At 34.2% G+C, this 21,962-nt stretch overlaps 3 protein-coding genes across 3 annotated transcripts in view; all 3 read left to right on the top strand.

The window, feature by feature from the left end:
* The first annotated feature begins 167 nt into the window (after positions 1–167).
* On the top strand, positions 168–2,184 carry LOC128858749 (WD repeat domain phosphoinositide-interacting protein 3). Its single transcript, XM_054095243.1, has 4 exons — positions 168–468; positions 532–1,154; positions 1,237–1,462; positions 1,536–2,184. The coding sequence occupies exons 1-4, from the start codon at positions 402–404 to the stop codon at positions 1,640–1,642; spliced, it is 1,023 nt and encodes a 340-aa protein (XP_053951218.1). The 5' UTR covers positions 168–401; the 3' UTR covers positions 1,643–2,184.
* A 2,349-nt stretch (positions 2,185–4,533) lies between these two features.
* On the top strand, positions 4,534–5,502 carry LOC128858740 (uncharacterized). The gene is made up of 2 exons (XM_054095232.1): positions 4,534–4,691; positions 4,757–5,502. The coding sequence occupies exons 1-2, from the start codon at positions 4,646–4,648 to the stop codon at positions 5,068–5,070; spliced, it is 360 nt and encodes a 119-aa protein (XP_053951207.1). The 5' UTR covers positions 4,534–4,645; the 3' UTR covers positions 5,071–5,502.
* An 8,030-nt stretch (positions 5,503–13,532) lies between these two features.
* Positions 13,533–21,962, top strand: part of LOC128854908 (gelsolin-like) — an 88,418-nt gene continuing 79,988 nt past the window's right edge. The window contains exon 1 of the mRNA XM_054089364.1: positions 13,533–13,868. The gene's annotated coding sequence lies outside the window, so the exon portion shown is untranslated. The remainder of the gene's footprint in view (positions 13,869–21,962) is intronic.

Below are 21,962 nucleotides of genomic sequence, written 5' to 3'. Positions count from 1 at the left end.
TATTAAGCTTTTAAATTATTTTTTATTTTAAAAAGTTGTATCGGACTTGTTAACTTTATTAATATATGAGCCTTCGATAGGAAACGTGAGTTTGTCGATAAATATCTCTTGTATTTTAACTATTTGCTCAGCTGATCGATAAATGTATTGTGTTGGCAATACTGCACTTCTTCCTGTTGAAGTAAAAGAAGAAACACGAAAAACAATTTTTGCTGCGAGTTGAAAATATTTCATTATCTCTTGCAAGGTGTTTGGAGAACTATCATAGAAAATAATATAAAGGTTTAGTTAAACATAAGAAAATAGAAGTGAAGACACCACACAACAGTAGGGAAGGTGAAGTATTTTCGGTGACGACAGCACTCTTTAAGTACTGGGAAGAAGTTGAAACACCATCTACGATGAATTTGGTGGAGATAAATCCATTTGGAAATGGATTACTATATATTGGCTTCAATCAAGACCAAGGCAATTATAAATTAGTGCACAGCTGTTGTAAAGTATTTTGTGTATTAATATTAGTTTTTACAGGATGTTTTGCTTGCGCAACAGACACTGGCTTTCGTGTTTACAATTGCGATCCGTTGAAGGAAAAAGAGCGTCAATATTTTTCCGAAGGTGGCTTATGCTATGTTGAAATGCTTTTCCGTTGTAACTACTTAGCTCTTGTTGGTGGTGGCATGCGACCCTTATATCCACCAAACAAAGTGATCGTGTGGGATGATTTGAAGAAATCGCCGGCGATTTCTATAGATTTTAATCAACCTGTAAAGACTGTACGATTACGACGCGATCGCATTGTCGTAGTTCTGGAGGGTGTGATTAAGGTATTTACATTCACTCAACAACCACAGCAGTTACATGTTTTTGAGACAAGCGCGAACCCGCATGGCCTTTGTGTGCTTTGTCCACATAGCAATAAAAGTCTCCTAGCCTTTCCGGGACGACGCACCGGTCATGTCCAAATTGTCGATTTGGCAAACACAGAACGCGCTCCTTTGGAGATTGTCGCGCATGAGGCCTCAATAAGTTGCATTGCATTCAATTTGCAGGGTACCCGACTTGCCACTGCTAGCGAGAAAGGAACCTTAATACGCATTTTTGATACAGAAAACGGCAAGAAACTTTGCGAATTACGCCGTGGTAGCAATCAGGTAAGACGAAAATCATATATCTACATTAGTATTTGTGTAAGTATGCATGTACATACATATATGCTTTGTTTTCTACCTGCAGGCAAATATTTACTGTATCAACTTCAACCATCAGTCGACAATGTTGGTAGTGTCTTCGGATCATGGCACTATACATGTTTTCAATTTAGATGATACTAAGCAGAAAGAAGCACCATTTCCTATGATACCAAAATATTTTTCCAGCCAATGGAGTTTTGTTAAATTTTCCATACCACAAGGTCCGGCCTGTATTTGTGCTTTCGGCTCCGATCCCAACTCGGTTATAGGTTAGTAAATGTACATAAATAACTAGAATTGTATAAACAAATTCAGGACATTTTCTTTATTTCATAATTATAGCAATATGTGCCGACGGACTCTATTACAAATTTTTGTTCAATAACAAAGGAGAGTGCAGTCGCGATGTTTGTACACAGTTTCTGGAAGTGACAGATGATGAAGAATAAATAAAGTTGGTAGTTTAAATTAACTACCAAACATATTGTTATAGAACATTTCGAAGATAAATTTAAATTTTCTGTTCCAAAAGTGCATTAGGAGTTAAAATTTATAAAAAAGCGTATAATTTGTTGCTATTCTTTTAAATAGGACCGTTTGATTGAAATATACATTTTACTGGAGGATAGGGAAAAGCATTTGGTAGGAAGCATTTGGTAAGAATAATACATATAAAACATATATATGTATATTTATAAAAGTTTAGTTACGAAAAGTGTGTTAAGGATATAGAAGTATGGCTCGACGAAATACGTGGCTTAAATTGTGTAGTCACAATAGAAGAAATATTTATATTATATTTTGCTTTAAATAAATGTTATTATTTGTACGTATCATAATATACTTATTTAACGCCTATTCATATTACTTTTTTTACACATTATTATGTAAATAAAGTTTTACTCATCGCTAATAGAAAGAAGAGCATGTAGAGAGTGCATATTTAAAGAAAAATAAATATAAGTAAATTACATATGGTATAGCTAAAATTTTTAATGCATTTTTATTTTGTTTTGATAAATAGTTTTCTCTTATATTTTTGTATGCTGCGGTGCGGTGTTTAATGGTATTTCACTTGTCGAGCAATGTTAATTTCTGGAGGATTGTAAAATTTTATAACGTTTACCAAAGCTACATTTTTTCCTGCTGAAATTGCAATTTGAGTACAGTTGCTTTGTAAGCTAAAGCCAGTTGGGTGATATTATTATTGACACCAGTGTCTCCAAGGTAATGTATACTAAATTAGAGATGGTAAGGTAAGAAAAAATTATGGAAAATTTGTCACATGCTCCCTTTTTGCTCTTTCAGAAATTAGGGAGGACAACATTTAAAACAGGTATTTCTGTATAGCATTTAATTCCAAGTAAACTGCTCACAAAAGGATTATTGTGATAAGAAAAGTGTATGTCCTTAAGACGTACATATATACATATGTATGTGCATGTATATATGTGTATATACTAGGGTGGTCCAAAAAAAATTTGTATGCTGCCGCCCCCCAAAATAGTAAAGAATGAAAAATAAAAAGACCCGTATTTTTTTTTTTTTTAATCAGACCATATTTAATGGTGCCGCCGGGGCTTTGAAATATCCCATGTATTTTGCATGGGAAAAAAATACTTTTTCGTAGATTTCATGTAAAAACCTGGAAAATGAATATATTTTAACCGGATAACTCAGTTTCTCTTCATAATTGGTCAGGGAATATCAACCAATTATGAAATAATTAATTTTTTTTGTATTAACTATTTTTTATAGAACCCCAAAAAGCCCCCATAAAACGAAAATCTAAGAAAAAATCGAAAAACAATATTTTATATTACTTTTACGATATTTTTTTGTGAGATTGGTTGTTATTCCCTGACCAATTATGAAGAGAAACTGAGTTATCCGGTTAAAATATATTCATTTTCCAGGTTTTTACATGAAATCTACGAAAAAGTATTTTTTTCCCATGCAAAATACATGGGATATTTCAAAGCCCCGGCGGCACCATTAAATATGGTCTGATTAAAAAAAAAAATACGGGTCTTTTTATTTTTCATTCTTTACCATTATGGGGGGCGGCAGCATACAAATTTTAATATACATTTTTTCCCATGCATTTTTGGACCACCCTAGCATATACGATATGCACATTTCACGAACAGTAATTTAAGATATTGTACATATTGTGGTCGTGCCGTGAATGTTAGTTAACGTTTCACAAAGATATACTAAGAGATTGGGTTTCGAAATGATAACAGATAAGAGTATACTATAGCATACGAAATTACTACAAAGAAAAATAAAATGGTTACTCACCAAGAGTGCTTAGTTTAAGTAAATACATAAAAGGCATTTTATCATAAAAAAATGACACAAAATAGATATATGTATGTATGTGCATGTAAATGTAAGTACATACAGTTGCGGCCAAAACAATAGTAGTGCTGGTACCGCACATTTTATTATTATTCCATGCTCCTTTAGGAGCTTAAGGATTCAACAAAAGTATTCCAAACATGTCTATTTCTAGACATAAATCTCAGTTCATTAAACGATTTTCCAGTTTCATTGCGGATAGTCCTTCGCCAAGTCATCAGTAGTCTGCCTCTTTTTCTCGTTCTTTGTGGGTTCCAAGTCAAGGCAGCATGCGGTATTTCATGGTAAGGCTTCCGCAGATGCTGTACTATCCATCCATATTTTCTTTTCTTTATTTCACTGTTGATGCTATTTTGGTGCGTACTTCTCCAGAGCTCCTCGTTTGTTATAACTCTTGGCCACCATATCTTAAGTATATTACGCAGACACCTGTTTATAAACGCTTGCAGCTTTGCGTTCGTTGCCGATGTCACAAGCCAAGTTTCCGATCCGTACAACAGCACAGACTTAACGCACGCGTTAAAAATTTTAACCTTTGTGCACCATATATTTCGAAGCCTAGCGAATGCGTTACGTGCCTTATTTATTCGGCTGTAAATGTCACTTTTTGCACCATCGTCTATGGACATAGCTTAATATATCGCACCCTAAATACAAAAGGGTCACAACTCAAAATGTACCTTTTGCTCAAATATGAACGAGACGTTATCAATAAAACGGTCCGCGGATGACATATGGCAAAAATAAATTTTTTGTTTTTTGGTAGGACTGTTATAAGCTTACATGGCAAATTTCAGCGTGATATGTCACAGAGTTTGTTTTCTGTGCTACTGTAAACAAGTCAAGCTCGAGTGTGGAAAAATTTGAGTTGTGACCCTTTTGTATTTAGGGTGCGATATTTATTTGTTCTCGCTGTCTTCTTTGTGCTGTATTCTCCTTAAGATACTGTTGTATAGACATTGTTCAATAAAAAGTGCCGTTCTAACTCTATACGTTAGCCCCTGGTGTCGTAATTTCCTTTATCTTCAAGTGTATTAACTAATGAGTCAGTCAAAATAATAGTGGTGCAAGAAGTGAGCTGCCAAAAAATGTATATAAAATATTTATTTGTGTCAAAAATTTACAAAAAGTTAGGTACTGCATTTTTTGATGTATTTTTCATCATTCATTTTGTGAAAATCTGACTGTAAAATTTTCAGCTATAGGACAGCGCAACCTCATCAAAAAACTAATTTCGAGCGCGAAAACTTACAAAGAAGTTAAAGATATTGTGGGCTGTTCACCGACAATGATTTGTAACGCATTAAAATATAAATCCCAACCTAAAACGAGTGGACGGCGTCCCGCTCTGACTGTTAAATCAATTAATCGTGTGGTTACGCATTCAAAGAATAATCCTTTCACACCTGCTACGAATCGAAATAGTAATTTTTGGTACAAGAGGATCTCGCCAATATGCCAGACGGCTTACCAATTCCGAGTACAATCCAAAATACAAAACCAAAACTATTAAACGTGGAGGACCAAGTATTATGATTTGGGCATGTTTTTCATTTTATGGATAAAGAAAACCGTGGATCGTACTGGGTATGCTCGAAATATGAAGGAAATCATGCTCGCGAAGAAATGCCACGTTGCTTTAGGACTTCCAACAAGACCAGTTTCCTCTTAAGATACATATTTAACAATGACCCAAAGCATACAAGCAAGTTGGTGCAGCAGTAGTTTCAAAGAAATGGGGTTGAGGTTATGAAATGACCTGCACAGTCCCCAAACCTCAATTCAATACAGAATTTGTGATGCTATAGAGGCAGTTGCTGATGCTCATCTAACAAACAATAATTACCTTTGAGAACCAGTAGGGCGGGCATGGAAATCGAGGGATCGTGCCTTAGATGTGAAAATCTCGTTAATTTGTAGCATCAGCGATGTGTTGTTGTAATATCGAATATGCTACTAAATACTAATTATTATTATAACTATTTAAGTATTATTTCTCTTTTAAATTTGATTTAAAGAAAGATTTATTTAAAAATTTTTTTTATTGAAGAAAATCATACCACTATTTTGTTTGGCGCCTAATTGCAAAAGTTCGTATGGAATTTAATTTCGTGATTTACTTTCATGATTTTATTTTAATAGTCATAATTTCTTAAAATAAAAACAACAAAAATTTTTGACATAACAAAATCTTACTTCTTCTTCATTTCTTTTCCTCTGTGTGGGAATTACTCTTATTTTGACCGCAGCTGTGTATATACAGTGTTGGAAAAAATAATAGAAACGACAATAACTCCATATTTCATATAAAATTTTTAGTTTGTAAGTATGTACCTATTTATGCAGATACACACTGTGTAATACTGTTTGATAACGGTACTTTATTTTGTCTTGTTTTTATGTGCATACTCGCAAATATTTAGACTCAGTATTCTTTTTGGTGCAGAACCGCGTGTTTTAGTTGGAAATAGAAACGTTTCGGAAAAATTTGAATAGCTACAGTTAAAATTAATAATATACTGTTATTTTTAAACTGTTTGATATTTTGTTGGAAAAGTATGTAAAAAATTATATTTATTATTGTCTTGTTCATAAAATATTTCTTATCTTATGAATATTGCATTTAGAATGGGACGTGGTAAACACTGTAAAAAAAAAAACACTTATAAAAAAACTAAAAAGTGATGGCCTTTCTATGTCACGGATTGCCGATTTAATGAAATGCTCAAAAAGAAAAGGTGTTTTTTGTGATTAATTTTAAAATTACAGAGGAAAAACGAGGACGAAAGCGCGCAACATCAAAGAAGTTTGACCAACTGCTTATACGAGAATCGAAAAAAAAACATTTTTATCCTCAGAAGAATTGAAAAATGTTTTACAAGCGCCAGTAAGCAGTCGAACAATCCGAAATAGATTAATATCTGTGGGATTAAAGGCCTATAGTGCAAGGAAATTACCATACCTTAGCAGAAAAAACATAACCTGCAGATTATCGTTTGCAAAGAAACATCTACTGCGTGCAAATTGGAAAAACGTATTATGGTCAGATGAAACAAAGATTAATTTGTTTGGGTCTGTTGGCAAGGTACATGTAAGACGACCTAAAAACTCTGCATACGATCCAAAGCACACGTTGAAGACCGTGAAGCATGGAGGTGGTAATATACTACTTTGGGGATGTTTTTCGTCGGCAGGAGTTGGTCTTTTATTCTGGATTAAATATAAAATGAGCGCTGCGGACTACGTAAATATTTTAAATAATGTTATGCTTCCATATGCCAAAGAAGAAATGCCATTGATTTGGGAGTTTCAACAAGATAACGACCCAAAACACTCCTCTAAACTGGCGAAGAAATGTTTCCAGGATAACAATGTAAAGTTAGTAGAATGGCCTTCACAATCCCCGGACTTGCATCCAATAGAGCACCTTTGCGGCATTCTGAAGAAGAGAATTGCCGCCTATAAGGCAAAAAATAAAGCAGATTTGTGGGAAAAAGTCCAGGCAGAATGGTTTAGTATAAACCCATCAGTTTGTGCCAAGTTAGTGGACTCAATGAGCCGGCGTTGCACCGCAGTCATTAAAGCCCAGGGTGCAACAGCCAAATATTAATTTGTTTACAATTTTAAAAGTTTTGTTTAATTATCTTAAAGAAAAATACTTATGTTTATTAGCTTTAAGGACTTCGTAGTTTTTCCAAGGACAATAAAATAACTTCATGATTTCTTTTTTACAAAAATGTAGCAAGAGTTGAGTACCTGTATTTTAAATATATATAAAACTGTTTCTTTATAAAAAGATATGAACTTTAACAGGAAAAATTATTTTTTCTATTATTTTTTCCAACACTGTATGTACCAGTGTCGTTCGAGTGGATTTCAATATAAATCTCATTCTCACCTTAAAAACGATGAACAGCCATAAAATGCGGCGTTCACGCTGAGCCTTAAGTTCTCATTTAGCATTTTCGAACATTCCTTTTTCGAAATGTGGTCGTGGTGCCCATTTATTAAATATGTATGTATTGCTATACATTCAGAATCATATGTTTGTTTTTGTTGTAAAATACTAAATATATATGCACTGGTAGGTGAATTCAAAATTTTTTAATGCATACTTTTAGGCGGGAGGCTTTGAAAGCAACAAAATTGCATACGTAACACTTTGAACGATATGTGCGGAGGAGTGGGACGTTTGTGTTTTATGTGTATTAAGATGAAGTGTGTATTCGTTTTGAAGTCAGTGGGAATAGCGTCAAGAGTTTATCTTATTTATTTACAACACGAAAATTGTTTGCAAAGTTCAAAAATGGCGTTTGACGTCTCGTAGCGGAAGCCTTTCTGAATTTGATGAAAAACGTCTCAACTCAACAAACCAATCGTGAATTGGCGGAAAAAATGAACTGCGATCATTGAGCAACACGCGGTCGTAAATAGCGCTTTTTGTACCGAATCGTCACGGGAGATCAGAACTGGTTTCTATACATTAATATGAAGCAATCTTTCCATCTTTTCCACTCCCTGTCAAACCATATAAAGGGTGTTACCTTCGATAACAAAGAGATTCTCAAAAACGGGATTAACAAATTCTTTGTCACGAGACCAGACGATTTTTTGCGGAACGGCATCAGCAAATTGTCGAGAGGTGGGAAGAGATTGTAAACAGCAACGGCGAATATATAATTGATTAACTTATATAACTATTGATATAATTATTGTTTTTGTTTAAATAAAAGTCTTCCGTAAAAACGCTAAGAACTTATTCCCCAACCTTATAAATTACAAAGCGCTCTAAATAGGAAATTAAGATAGATTCACTTCAGAAGGGAGGGACAATCCTTAACACATTGAATAATATAATAAATAAAAAATTGAAAATTGAATTGAAAAATTGAATAATACAATAAAGATAAAAAACGAAATAGTTCGCTGCGTTTGCAGAGATTTCAAATTGATAAGTATACATCTAGAATAGTATGTGGTCATAATATGTATATGGATACGTTCAATTCGAGTTATGTAACAGGCATGATAAAGTCTCCAGATGAAGAATGCATATTCTATTTAGAACGGACGAATGATGTGTAGAGCAATTTCCGAGCAGTAAAGACTTGTAAACTATGTACTGTTGCGCCTTACAAACGCTATACAGCACAAGATGTTTTCTTTTGATTTGTTCCATAATTTCATTGCTCTTCAAGGCATCCCGCCTGAAAGTATACCATATGTTTTGGAGGACGCTTTTGACGTGTATAAAAATGTAATAAAGAAATGGAGGCACCGACTTAAGAACGTCGCTTGTGAGCTTAGCGACTACAACCAAAGTTGTTTAAATATCGATAAACTATTGCTGCTTTTGCTCAAAGCAAAAATATTGAAAGCATTTGCATATGTGTTAGTAAGAAACATTTTTGTGCGTATTAGTTTCCATCATTAATATTTTGTAGGGTATGCTGTTCCAGTTCGGCCATGTCTGTCTGCTTAGTTCGCATGTTGTGAGGTTTTGCCAGATTGTATTTACCTTTTTGATGGTTTCCCTGTCTATAAGTAATTTACAAGTGGCTATAGGCATGGGTATCAGCGCCTTATCCGGTTCGAGATCGAGCGTTGTACCGGCTCTTGCAAGTTCATCCGCCTTACAATTTTCTGGAATGTCCCTGTGGCCTGGTACCCAGATAAGCACTTAGATACGTCATCTAGTAGCTTAAAAAATTCTAGAACTGTTTTTGACGAGTGCGTTTTTGATTCCAGCGCTTTTATTGCTGCTTGACTGTCCGAGTAAATGAAGATTTCATTTGTGGATAATACTCTCGTTTTTATTTCTTTAAGCCCCTCTTTTATGGCAGTGACTTCCGCCTGAAATACACTGCAATGATCAGGTAAGCGAAATGATTGGCGTACTCCGAATATAGATAGTGAGGATTGAGATTACAACAACTACGACCAACGCTATGCAACTGCAGCGCTATTAAATTACGTTGGCTCCAAACTTAACAGGAGTTGCCGGTAAGTCCTTTTACCGCAGTGTAACACCATTATGCGGTAGCGTAAATTTATCAATCAATTTTATTATATAATTGAATTAGTATTTTGGCTTGATGAGTACCGACTGTAGTCTACAAATCCATACACACTAGCTTGTGTGTGCACATACCACATATACGCATACACATTTTCGTAATAACGACATGGCCCGAAATTGGGCGCTAATACAGCAGATAATGTAATTAAAATAGCGCTTATCATTATCCGAAATTAGTACACAGCCCCTTGCACATAGAGCTTTGGTGCCTCTTAAACACTATTATACATATCCGTACAAACATACATGCATACGCATACATAATTGGGCCAAATGATATGATTATTTGGTCGCTCACCGCATCTTGGGTGGATGATAATAACAGCAACATTTAGCAGCCAACTAACTTAAATGTGAAGTAAAATCCTCAGCGGTATGCGCAGCAACAACAACAAGCAATATCTGCATATCATTTTCTTAGCCTACGAATCGCGACAACTCCCACAAGGAAAATGAGGATTTAGAATATAGCCGACGTTTAGCAAATGGCTTTACTAATAAGTTTTACAACTTTGTTTGCAGTAAAAAAGCTCTCTTCAGTTAAAACTGTAATTTTTATTTTTATAGTTGATATTTTTTTTCTGACTATATCTCGAAAGTCTAACCACATCGTTTGGGGAAAAAATTGAAATTGTGCAGTGCTCACAAGTAAGTATAGAATATAAGAACCATGTAAATTTTCAACGGCGCCCACCGTAGCCGAATAAGTTGATGCGTGACAACCGTTCGGAAATCGGAGTACGTTGGTTCGAATCTCGGTGAAACACCAAAATGAAAGAACAAGTTTTTTCTAATAGCGGTCGCATCTCGGCGGGCAAGAGCTTTCAAATTCCCAAATTGCCGCAAAATTGGTCGAAGCCCAAATGGTATGGATCTTTACGTGAAACAAAGTGCCTGCTATGGTAAGAACTACAAAGACAGAACTGTGATGGTTTTAACACCGAAGGAAAATACTTAGGATTGCATTAAATTTCACTCTTTCAACAGCAAAATTTAAAGAAATGGCAAATGTTGCAGCCAGCAAATCCACTGTTCGAAGGGTATTATAAAAACGATTTTACAACGGACAACATGGCTTGGAGTTCAATTACAAATAAAGATCCCGGTGAGTGGATAAAAAGTAGTGTTTAGTGACGAAAAGAAGTTCAATCTGGATGGGCCAGATGGATACAATTACTGTTTTCATTACTTATAGAACTTAAGATGGAAAGGTACTTGAGTCGACATCACAGCCGTGAAGGAGATGTTATGATATGGGGAGCAATATTGTACTATGATGCGTCCGAAAATTATCGAAAATTCTGGACTACAAAATGAAACGAAAATCAGCTATAAAGCTCTGTTGGAATCATCTTTTCCCGAGTTTCGTGAAACATTTGGACCTATTAATTTCGCCTTTCAACAAGATAATACACATTTCAAGTGTGTTCAAAACTTGGATTGTGCCCCAAAATGTTGAAACTTTAGCATGGCCAACGTATTTCTCATATCTGAACATTATTGAAAATCTATGGGGTTAGCTTGCTCGAAAGGTTTATGAGAATGGACAACAATTTGAAGACAAAAATGCTTTAATTCGACTCATTTAAAACTAAAATTATATTATCTTAGCATATTATTAACATATTGGCCGCCGTAGTCGAATGTATGTATATGGGGGCGCCTACCATTCGATACTATCCGGGTTCGAAAATATAATATTACAGAAAAGTTTTTTTCTAATAGCGGTCACTCTTCGGCACACAATGGCTAACGTCTTAGTACATTTCTGCGATGTAAAACCTTCTTATAAAGAACCATCTACAGGTCTATCCATTTGTATAGCATCATCAAAACGCATCCCACAAATTGGAGGAAGAGTTTGGCCCAAACACCCAAGCAAGAATGTATGTATATATGCACCTGTATTAGGTATGTGTATAGTTGTATCTTTTCTACGATCTTTTATTTTTTACTACGCTTTTTCTAGGCCTTTCCGATTGGGTAGATTCCGTGAGGTCACAACCATGATCTCGCCATTCTGTTTTGTTCGAAGATATGGCTTCTGACCCATCTTCGAGGTGGTTGACCTTTCAGCAAGTCTCTGCTGGGATGGCTTGCATCGGGCTGTACCTTTTAGTTAGCCGCAATCACTATGCAAATGGTGTTTACTCATTACAGACTTAAGTGGGACTAGGTTTATCGCTTCCACTCGAACTTGGATAATTTTTAGCTTGTTCTTGATTTTTATCCCATAAGCGATTCTATGTTAAGTATTTTGAACATTGTCCTAAATTTTCCTGAAAATGGGATTATTTGTAGGCTTGAGTATAGAAAGAAGTAACTGTGTAATTTTGAAAAAAAATTAGATCTATTCAATGCTGAAAATTTAGGTATAGAGCTTCTCAAAGTTAGATATCCTTTGTTTTTTACCTTTTTTAATTTTTAAGCAAAAATATATTCTTTGAACCATTTTTTATTTAAACAATTCTTATTTTTTTGCCCTTAAATTTTGAGGAAAACATTTTCCTGTGCTAATTTTGAAAAACACCCCTCTCCCATTTTCTCTCGTTTTCTTGTCATTAATATCTGAGATTATGCTCAGTGATCTCTGAAATTGTCATAGTGAGATTCCCATAACTTTTCGACTGATATTCAAATACGTATAGCGAAGTAGTGAAAAATGGCGGATGTCTGCTTATGTAGCAACACTTCGATCGATTTGCAAGAAAATTTAAAATGTTGACAAGAACCGCAGATATTTCACTTTAAAAACTTTGTACTAAAATTTTCAATGTTGAATAAATCTCAAGTTATACATTTTTTTTAGTTTTTCAGTTTTCTTATTATTTTATTATCCACAAGCCCACAAGTAAACTAATTTTCAGAAAAATGTGCGATAAAGTCCAAAATACTTGGATAAATTTACATAAAATTCTTCTATGCTAAATTTTCTATAACACTTTATTTTTGTGAACCCTCCTTAAATGCTTGGACGATAATTCTGCGCTATATTGAAGGAGCGGCAAGAGAACATTCCACTTTGCGTCACATTATGAGTAGATTACGTAGTTAGAAATTTGATGGAAGATTATACTTGCATTACACATAAATAAATAAATACCTTATTGTAAAGGGTGGACACATTTTAAGGCCTAATAAGGTTTGGTCTGATATCTGGCCCAATAGCTTACGTACTATAAGAAGTTAACAACACTCCCTATGTATAAACTTTTGTATAATGTGATTTTAAGATATAATCCAATAACAATAAGAGGTCTTTAAGTATACACGTGTACATGCATTTTATGTAGGTATGTTGCTGTAAATGCATTTTACAGATGTTTAGTTTTATAATGAAATTTTTGCATCCGAAATTGTTGATGCTTAGGTATGCCAGAAGCCTTTTACAATAGTCATATTGTGAGCAATGTTGATAAAAATCCTCGAAATGACTAATAAAAATAACATAGAATACAGATGAATGTCACTGTAGCTTCCCTTAATTTTCGAAGTCTCACAGACTGGCCCAGCGAGAATGATAGAATATTGTTTATTTTCTCTCAACCATGCCTGCCTGTCCATTGCTTTCAGCACACTTTTGGCGCACGTGAATTAAAAAAATTAAACAAAATAAAAAACAGATACACGTTAAAACAAATAGAGAGTGATCACCGCGAGATGCGCGTCCAAAGCAATTGAGAGTCATTCGACTGTTGATTCATCACAAGTCCAAGAAAGAGAGCCGCATAATAACAAATTTATCCAAGAGAACAATCAACAATGAGTCGAAAACGCATTGTAAAGGCGCACAGATAAAACACACACACCCAACAAGTAACAACAAACAGCAAAAATAACAAGTAAAAATGAAAGCACAAAAAAAATTAGATCATAAAAACTGAACGACTGAAATGCTCTGCTCCATACGGAGGTGAATATTTGTTGGAGCTTGACGTTTTTCGACAGCTAATTGAAAACTCGATCACCGGCATTTGTGGCAGTGTACGGCGGGCTATCAAAGTGGAAAGTAAAATTTTGCAAGGTACTGAAACTCAGTACCAAATTAAATAGTGAAAAAGTATTGTGAATATCTTCAGTTACGAAGCAGTTCGTAATTGATACAATTTATTACTTATCGTGTCTTTCGGGCCACGAGAGTTGACTTGAATTTAAAGTAAAAATTCGTGCAAAAAATTTATTAATTACATTGCTTACTTTTGACACAGCCATCAACGTCGTATTGTGAAAAGGTAAATAAATGCTAAAAAAATGTAGAAAACAAAACTTCAGATAAGAAAGCCAATTTACTATGTACATAGAAATAAAAGATATTCCATAATTCTTTTTTTAAGTGCTGCTCTTTACATACGTATTTAGAATACAAAGCGACTGACAAGTTATGCTTGAATGATTTGAGTATGAAGTGGAAAAAAAATTAAATGTTTTCAACTTAAGCCGGCCTTAAAGCTGAGCGAGTAGTCGCGTACGTCATTCCATGTTTGATACTCTCTTTTCCTACATACAAATGGACTTACATATGTTAGCATACGAGTATTAGTATGCCAATCTGTATTTAGGCTTTGAAAGCCGGGCACTAATAATGAATTATCCGAACTGAGTCATACCTAATGCAATTAATTTGTAGTATCTACGCACTTACACTTGTGCTCACATAATTAAGTCACTTTATCTTTTTCGCAATATTTTTCAACCAAAATTTTTTTTCGTTAATTTTTCATAAACTAATTGTATATCAAAAACCTTATAAATTACATAAAATTTCACAAATTTGTCATAGAAATTTATATATATATATCTTATATTCCTGAATACAAAGCCTCCTGTTATAATAGACATACCAAAACGGCGCTTGTGAAAACACGGATTAGGTGGTCAGTGAGACTTTTTTACTGAACCGATACACAACTAGCTTTAACCGTCCGAGGTCCCCCCAATACTAGTTCCGTTCTGAGTTTAATCAACGAGAAATTGCACATCACATATGATATTGTCTGAACCTCACCTTACCATCTCATCGGCTACCTAATTCACTTTGATCCCTGTATTCCTTTTTTTAATTTTTGATTCCATAAACTGGACTCCTTCTATATTAGCTTTATTATTACTTTTAGGAACAAAAGGGATTTATTGTGTAAATAAGCCCACATTGTTGACATTTTTATCAATTGATGTTGGCGTAGCTCGTATTTGCTATCACCTGAAATGTAGTAGCTCATTGGCGAATTCCTTGTGCACCCACTTTTAACCCATTTGGGCAATCAAATATATGTATGCACATATCTAGGGACGAAATGTGGGAATCCGCTTATACAAATTTTTCGATCGAAAATTATGACGTGTTAATTTTTGGCAAAGCAGATTTCTCTAGTCATCAAGTTAGAAATCCTGTTCCTTTCCAACTCAGACTTCCAGCAACAGCCCTATCAAGGCTACATCATTAAGGCTGCCGCTGCTGCTATTATAATAAATGAAGACAAGCTCATCCTTTCTATTACCTTTCTCTTTGAGACTTCGCTGCCCGACTAACGATCCTTCGTTAGGCTCATATGATCCTTGCGTCTTTACTTGGAGTCTTCGGAAAGTAAAATTTTGTCATGAAATAGTATTGATGTGATAATAAAATACTTATCTCAAAAGCCTAATGAAGTACATATAGAAATTGAAGTAAATTGAAAAGGACATAGAAGTTCACCGCAACAAAGCATACGAGTATATACTTAAAAATTGGAAATTTTACTATATACATATATTGTATGATGCGTTATTTGTGCCGCAGAGGATTAGATAAACACGATTAGTCTTTTTCTATCCACAAATCAATACACTATTCCAATTTTTTGTATTTCTTCTAACAGTCTCGACAGGTGCTCAATATGTTAAATGGAAATCAATCTTCAAAAAATAGATGCTGATAAAATTTTGCTTTACCGAACTACCATTTTTCATTTTTATAGGAAACAACATTCGGAATGGCATGTTTAAGAATTCAAGGAATTAAAATTAAAATCTTGAAAATTTATATTTTTTAAGACTCCTTCTCAACATAGAATTGTTGTTGTTGTTAGCGATAGTGTGCGCCAGAAACTGAGAACACAAATTCGCTGCAAACTTCGATAATTCAGCATAAGCCACACTAGCCTTGGAATAAGTTTGCAAAAACATCTGCGACTATTCGCCTATGGAGTTCAATTAACTCAGAAATTGAAGGCAATTTACAATCCCAATCTGATACGCATCTCTTTTTAGACTTTAAAGAAGCTAGAAAATTACGTCAAGTTTTGATCGAAATTTATCTTTTTGGGAATGGCAGAAGGGAATGTCAACCTTCTTAGTTGTTTCAAACACCTTATCTACAATTGCGTAACGGCAAAGTTACCCTAATTTCTCTAATTAAATTTGTGTAATCTTTTATTTAAAAGAATCTTGCATTCTATTTTTCTTGAAACAAAGTCATACATATATGTATGTATGCAGAAGGCTTTTGAGCCCATAATTGTTACTGTGGTTTTTTTAGCGGCAGCCATTCATGAACTATTTTTCTTCGAAAACTAAGGTGGACACACGTCTGACATGGAACGAGGAAGCACAGAACTAGACCCCTCATTAATCTAAATTGGCCTTCCATTCGTACAGTGGTTGGTATCATCACTGGATGATTCCCTACTGAGAAGCATATGGGGTTTCCCTTTAGTGGCTCTTATCGCAGCTGCATATACAAGATGAAAGTGGGGAGTATTAACACTTTTCCTGTCACGGTCCCGCTGTTGCCAGAAGGCGATATAGCTTCTATACTTTTACTTCTTTGGATGTCTGACAGACTTGGAATCGGGGCCCATCTACAGTGTTTCCTCGTTTATAAGTGAGACGAAATGGTTTCAACACATTGGGAAATGGAAGGGAGACTTCTGTCCAAACAAGCCTTTGCGCCTTCAAGCCTAAGTAGGCCTCTCTACTTCTTTAATGGGAGTAGACTCACTCATACTAAACTAACTTAACCTAAACTTAGGTGGACACAACGTTAAGTGGTTAAGGGGGGCACTTCAGAAACATAACAATCACATTTTTTTTTGACAGATTTTTTTGGCCGCTTGGAATCGTTGGAAATCATGAAGTAAACATAAAAGGTTTTACAAAGTAATTGTTTTCTTAATTTCATATGCCTTGAAATGAAAATATTTACAAGCTATGGCGAAAGCTTCTAAAAATTTTCAATTAAATATCAAGTTTTAACGCTCAGGGGGGTGGTTTTCTAAGAGAATTAATTCAAAATTAATTCACTTCCGTGTGAATTTCATTGAAATTTTCCGGCAATTACATTGAAATTCACTCGGGAGCGAATTACAGAACCAGCTGATATATCTTATTTTATAAATGTATGTTATGTGTGAGAGACGCAAAATATACGAGGATGGTTCAACGAGTCCTTAAATAAATATTTTTTATTATTGTCCTTATTATTATAATATTAATATTTCAATATAATCTCCTTTTAGTTCTATACATTTTTCAAAGCGTTTCTTCAACTTTTAGGATATCTAAAAAGTAAGATTTTGGATTTTCAATGACCTCCTTAATTAACGCGAATCCATTGAGCTCTTTTTAAGCCACCAATAGGGGCCAAACTCGGTGGATGTTATAATAATTCAAATCTTAGTTCCATGATTGTCGGCACTGAAACTGCACACATAAATTTTCAAATAAGCAAAAGTTTCTTGCTTGAATGGACAACAAAACAAAATCCCTACACCGAAGGCCAATGCAGCCAGTGTGTTAAAATTGTTAGTGCAATATTTTGTATTTCTCTAATAAATAATAATAAAAATAAAATCGTAGATCGTTGTAACTGAAGCCTTGATAGTTATCTGTGAGTAATGATGCTTACTAGGAACTAATCGCTGTCGATGCAACGTACAAAAGTACGACAGACAATTCAAATCAAACAAAATTCGATAGCTCCGGTACATCTATACAAGGTGGCGCAAATGAATAACCTTTTTATTAATAACAAATCTGTATCACTTTTTTACTTCCGTACCCGGGTCGTATCGTCATCGTATCGGCAGCGGCACTAAATTATTTTTTAATGTAGCGCCGATGGCAATACGCTTGCTTGCGCGCACACAATGCAACTAGCTATCGTACAAGTACGAGTTGTCAATATGTCGAGCGAATGTGGGATTTATTCTATTGTATTATCTTCTCCATCGGAGGAGAAATAAAAGAAAAAGGAGGCTCTGAGGATGATGACAATGATTATAAACTTCAGACCTTTTACAGAATGTCTAAAAATGATTTTAAGGAGCTTGTAGAAATTTTGAAGCCGACTATTCAAAAACAAAATACGAACACTGAAAATCAAAAACAAACTGCAAGCGTACAAAATTTTGACGACTCTGCTGTACGATAAGCGTCGTGCCGCATGCTTGCTGTGAATAGTACAAATTGAGTACGAATAGCTTGCGAACTGTATGCGGCCATCTTGCATATACGTATATATAGTACGTTCTATTTTTAACTTCCTAAAAAAATTAAGTATAATTAACTTAAAATAAAATTTAAGAATTTTAAAAATTAAATTTTACAAATTATTAACCTCACAAAAAAAGTAAGTTTTATTAACTTCAAATATTGTTTACAAATTTTCTCCAAAATTTATGAACAAAACGATTTCCGTAAGCTATAAAGTACTCGTAAGTTTGTTTATTTATTTTGGATTGATTATTAGTTCTTGCGCTTTTGCAGTTTTTTTTTCGAACTAAAGCATATGGTTGTGGAAATAAGCCAATGGCTTTTCGTTGTGGTACTAGCCGTTTGATATTTTTTCTATGGCAGCGAGTATGCATACATATGAACAATACACGTACGAGGGGTGCCTTTTATAGGTCGGGATTAGAGAACAAAAACAAATTTTAATCATCGAAAATCACTTTATTGTTTTTCAAAATATTCTCCATGAAGATCTATACACTTTTGCATGCGCTTGAACCAATTGTCGAAGCACTTTTGCCACTCTGAATGAGGTATCTCCAAAACATGCATTCTGAATGCCGCAACCGCTCCTTCAGGTGTCGAAAAACGTTGACCTCTCAGTTTATTTTTTACGTACGGGAATAAAGAGAAGTCATTCGGTGCCAAGTCAGGACTATACGGCGGATGACCCATTAATTCGATGTTTTGGGTGCTCAGAAATGCAGTTGTTTGAGCCGATGTGTGAGAGCTCGCTTTGTCCTGGTGAAGAGTGATCCGTCTTTGGCCATTGGTTTTCCTAATTTCTTGGAAGACAACTGGCAAACAAATGGTTGTGTACCACTCAGAATTTACTGTTCTGCGTTGTTCTAGTGGTACGGTTGCTACATGTCCAGTTTTTCCGAAAAAACAGGCGACCATTTGCTTGGAAGTGCTTCGTGCGCGAACAACTTTTGTTGGATTTGGCTCATCTTGAAACACCCATACAGTCGACTGCTGTTTACTTTCGGGCTTATACGCGTAAATCCATGATTCATCACCTGTCACGATATCATAGACGTGTATGGAAGCCCCGCGATCGTATTTTTTGAGCATTTCCTTCGACCAATCGACACGAGCCCTTTTTTGAGCGATTGACAAATTGTGTGGGATCCAACGCGAACAAATTTTTTTGACAGTCAAATGTTTATGCAATATTGAATGTATGCTGGTCCCACCAATGCCTAAGATTGTCTCAATCTCACGATAGGTCACATGACGATCTTGCAATATCAGTTCGCGCACAGCATCAATGGTTTTCGGAACAACAACTGATTTTGGACAACCTTCACGAAACTCGTCTTGGAGTGAACTACGACCACGGTAGAATTCAACATACCATCGATAAACACTGGTCCTTGATGGAGCTTCATCGCCAAAAAATGAATTAAGTTAATCCATGCAATGTTGCTGAGTTAATCCACGTCGAAAGTTGTAAAAAATAATCGCACGAAAATGTTCACGATTTATTTCCTTTTTTGGACCGAGATGAATCTTTTAAGTTACTGTAAACAATACAAATAGCGCTGGTATTTCAAAACGTTCCTACGTAAAAGAAAAAAAATGTCAAACTTTGCGATACAGCTGTCAGTTGCCAGATTGCAACAGCAGGGTTGCCAAATCCCGACATATAAAAGGCACCCCTCGTATGAGAATGCGAAATATGTATTTATGCACATGAATCCACTGAAAGTCCATAAAAGCAATAGAAAAGTTAGATTTTTAATTGATATTAGAATTTGTTTTAAAATTGCGGAGTTTTTGCTGAGAACAATTTTTTCAGTTAAATCATATTAATTCATACACACACAAATATATTTCAATGTAATGTCTCTAATTGGTTTTTACTAAGTCGTTTCGGCAGTTTTGATGTAGAAACGAATTGGGAGTGCAATTGTTTGCTTTTGACGTTCTCTGATTATATTAACATAAGATTGAGTATATTTCAATTTGATACCAGCTCAAACATTATTTACTCTCTGAAATAGTTTTTTGGTTTAAATTTTAAGCAAGCACGTCTTCTTAGCGTCATTTAGAAAACAAATGATTTGATTTACTCACGTTTTTTTCAGAATTCTTAATTATTATTATAAGCTTATACGCAAGTGTTTTCTAAAAATTGTCACTTTCGGGGTTCAAAGCTAAAACAAATTGAAGAAGGCATACTTCTGTAAGAACACTTCCGAAGACAATATGTGGATTATTGCACGCCTAAAAAGAAAAGTTTGCGCTGCTTGGTTTTAGCAAGTGTCTGCTTTTATAAATTTATTCTTAGTTTTGGAATATGGAAAAAATTAATATCTTTCGAATGGGTTAGCCGTCTTAGTTGAAATTTTCATATTGTTTAGATATAATACGAATTTTCTTGTTGAGTGTGATTCTGCGGTAGCATAGCAAAATTTTCCTTTTATTATCGAACGGTCGAAGCTCAATTGACCGGCCAATCGGTAGTAGACCTTATGTTTGAAGTTTGTTTTATTGATATATTTTTTATATAATATTTTTAATGCCTAACAACACAGATCTTAAAAACGAAATAATTTATTTAAAAAGAGGTTGTCTGTAAAGTCGGTTTACTGACGATAGTTTAACGTGATAACGTCATAAGAAAATACTGATTGAATGGTTGCATTTTTCAAAAGAAAATTTTAATTTTATTTGTTTGATAGATATTTTGTATGGATATAGAGAATGAGTTAACATTAACATAACATAATATACTTTAACATAACATAACATAACATAACATAATATACTTTAACATAACATAACATAACATAACATAACACAACATAACACAACATAACATAACATAACATAACATAACATAACATAACATAACATAACATAACATAACATAACATAACATAACATAACATAACATAACATAACATAACATAACATAACATAACATAACATAACATAACATAACATAACATAACATAACATAACATAACATAACATAACATAACAAACATAACATAACATAACATAACATAACATAACATAACATAACATAACATAACATAACATAACATAACATAACATAACATAACATAACATAACATAACATAACATAACATAACATAACATAACATAACATAACATAACATAACATAACATAACATAACATAACACAACATAACATAACATAACATAACATAACATAACATAACATAACATAACATAACATAACATAACATAACATAACATAACATAACATAACATAACATAACATAACATAACATAACATAACATAACATAACATAACATAACATAACATAACATAACATAACATAACATAACATCACATAACATAACATCACATAACATAACATAACATAACATAACATAACATAACATAACATAACATAACATAACATAACATAACATAACATAACATAACATAACATAACATAACATAACATAACATAACATAACATAACATAACATAACATAACATAACATAACATAACATAACATAACATAACAAATTACCCCGTATTAAAGCACTTATCAACAGCTTTCATTTGATACCCATATTGTACATATACAACCAAAGGTTACCCGGGTCCACGTTTTGACCTATATCTCGAGACCCCAGTCACGGAGCGGCATGGAAAATACTCTGTACTAAAGCATTCACCAACAGCTTTCATTTGATACCCATATTGTACATACACGTCCGAAGGTTACCCGGGTCCACGTTTTGACCTATATCTTGAGACCCTATCTACCAATAGGTATTCAAACTATACGGAAATCATCTTCAATGCCTACTTAACAATGTGTGTAAGTTTGGTTTAATTCGGTTCAAA

Source organism: Anastrepha ludens, chromosome 2, assembly GCF_028408465.1.
Source record: "Anastrepha ludens isolate Willacy chromosome 2, idAnaLude1.1, whole genome shotgun sequence".
NCBI lineage: Eukaryota > Metazoa > Arthropoda > Insecta > Diptera > Tephritidae > Anastrepha > Anastrepha ludens.
Note: the sequence above shows the minus strand (reverse complement) of the source record. Positions and strands in the feature narration are given on the sequence as shown.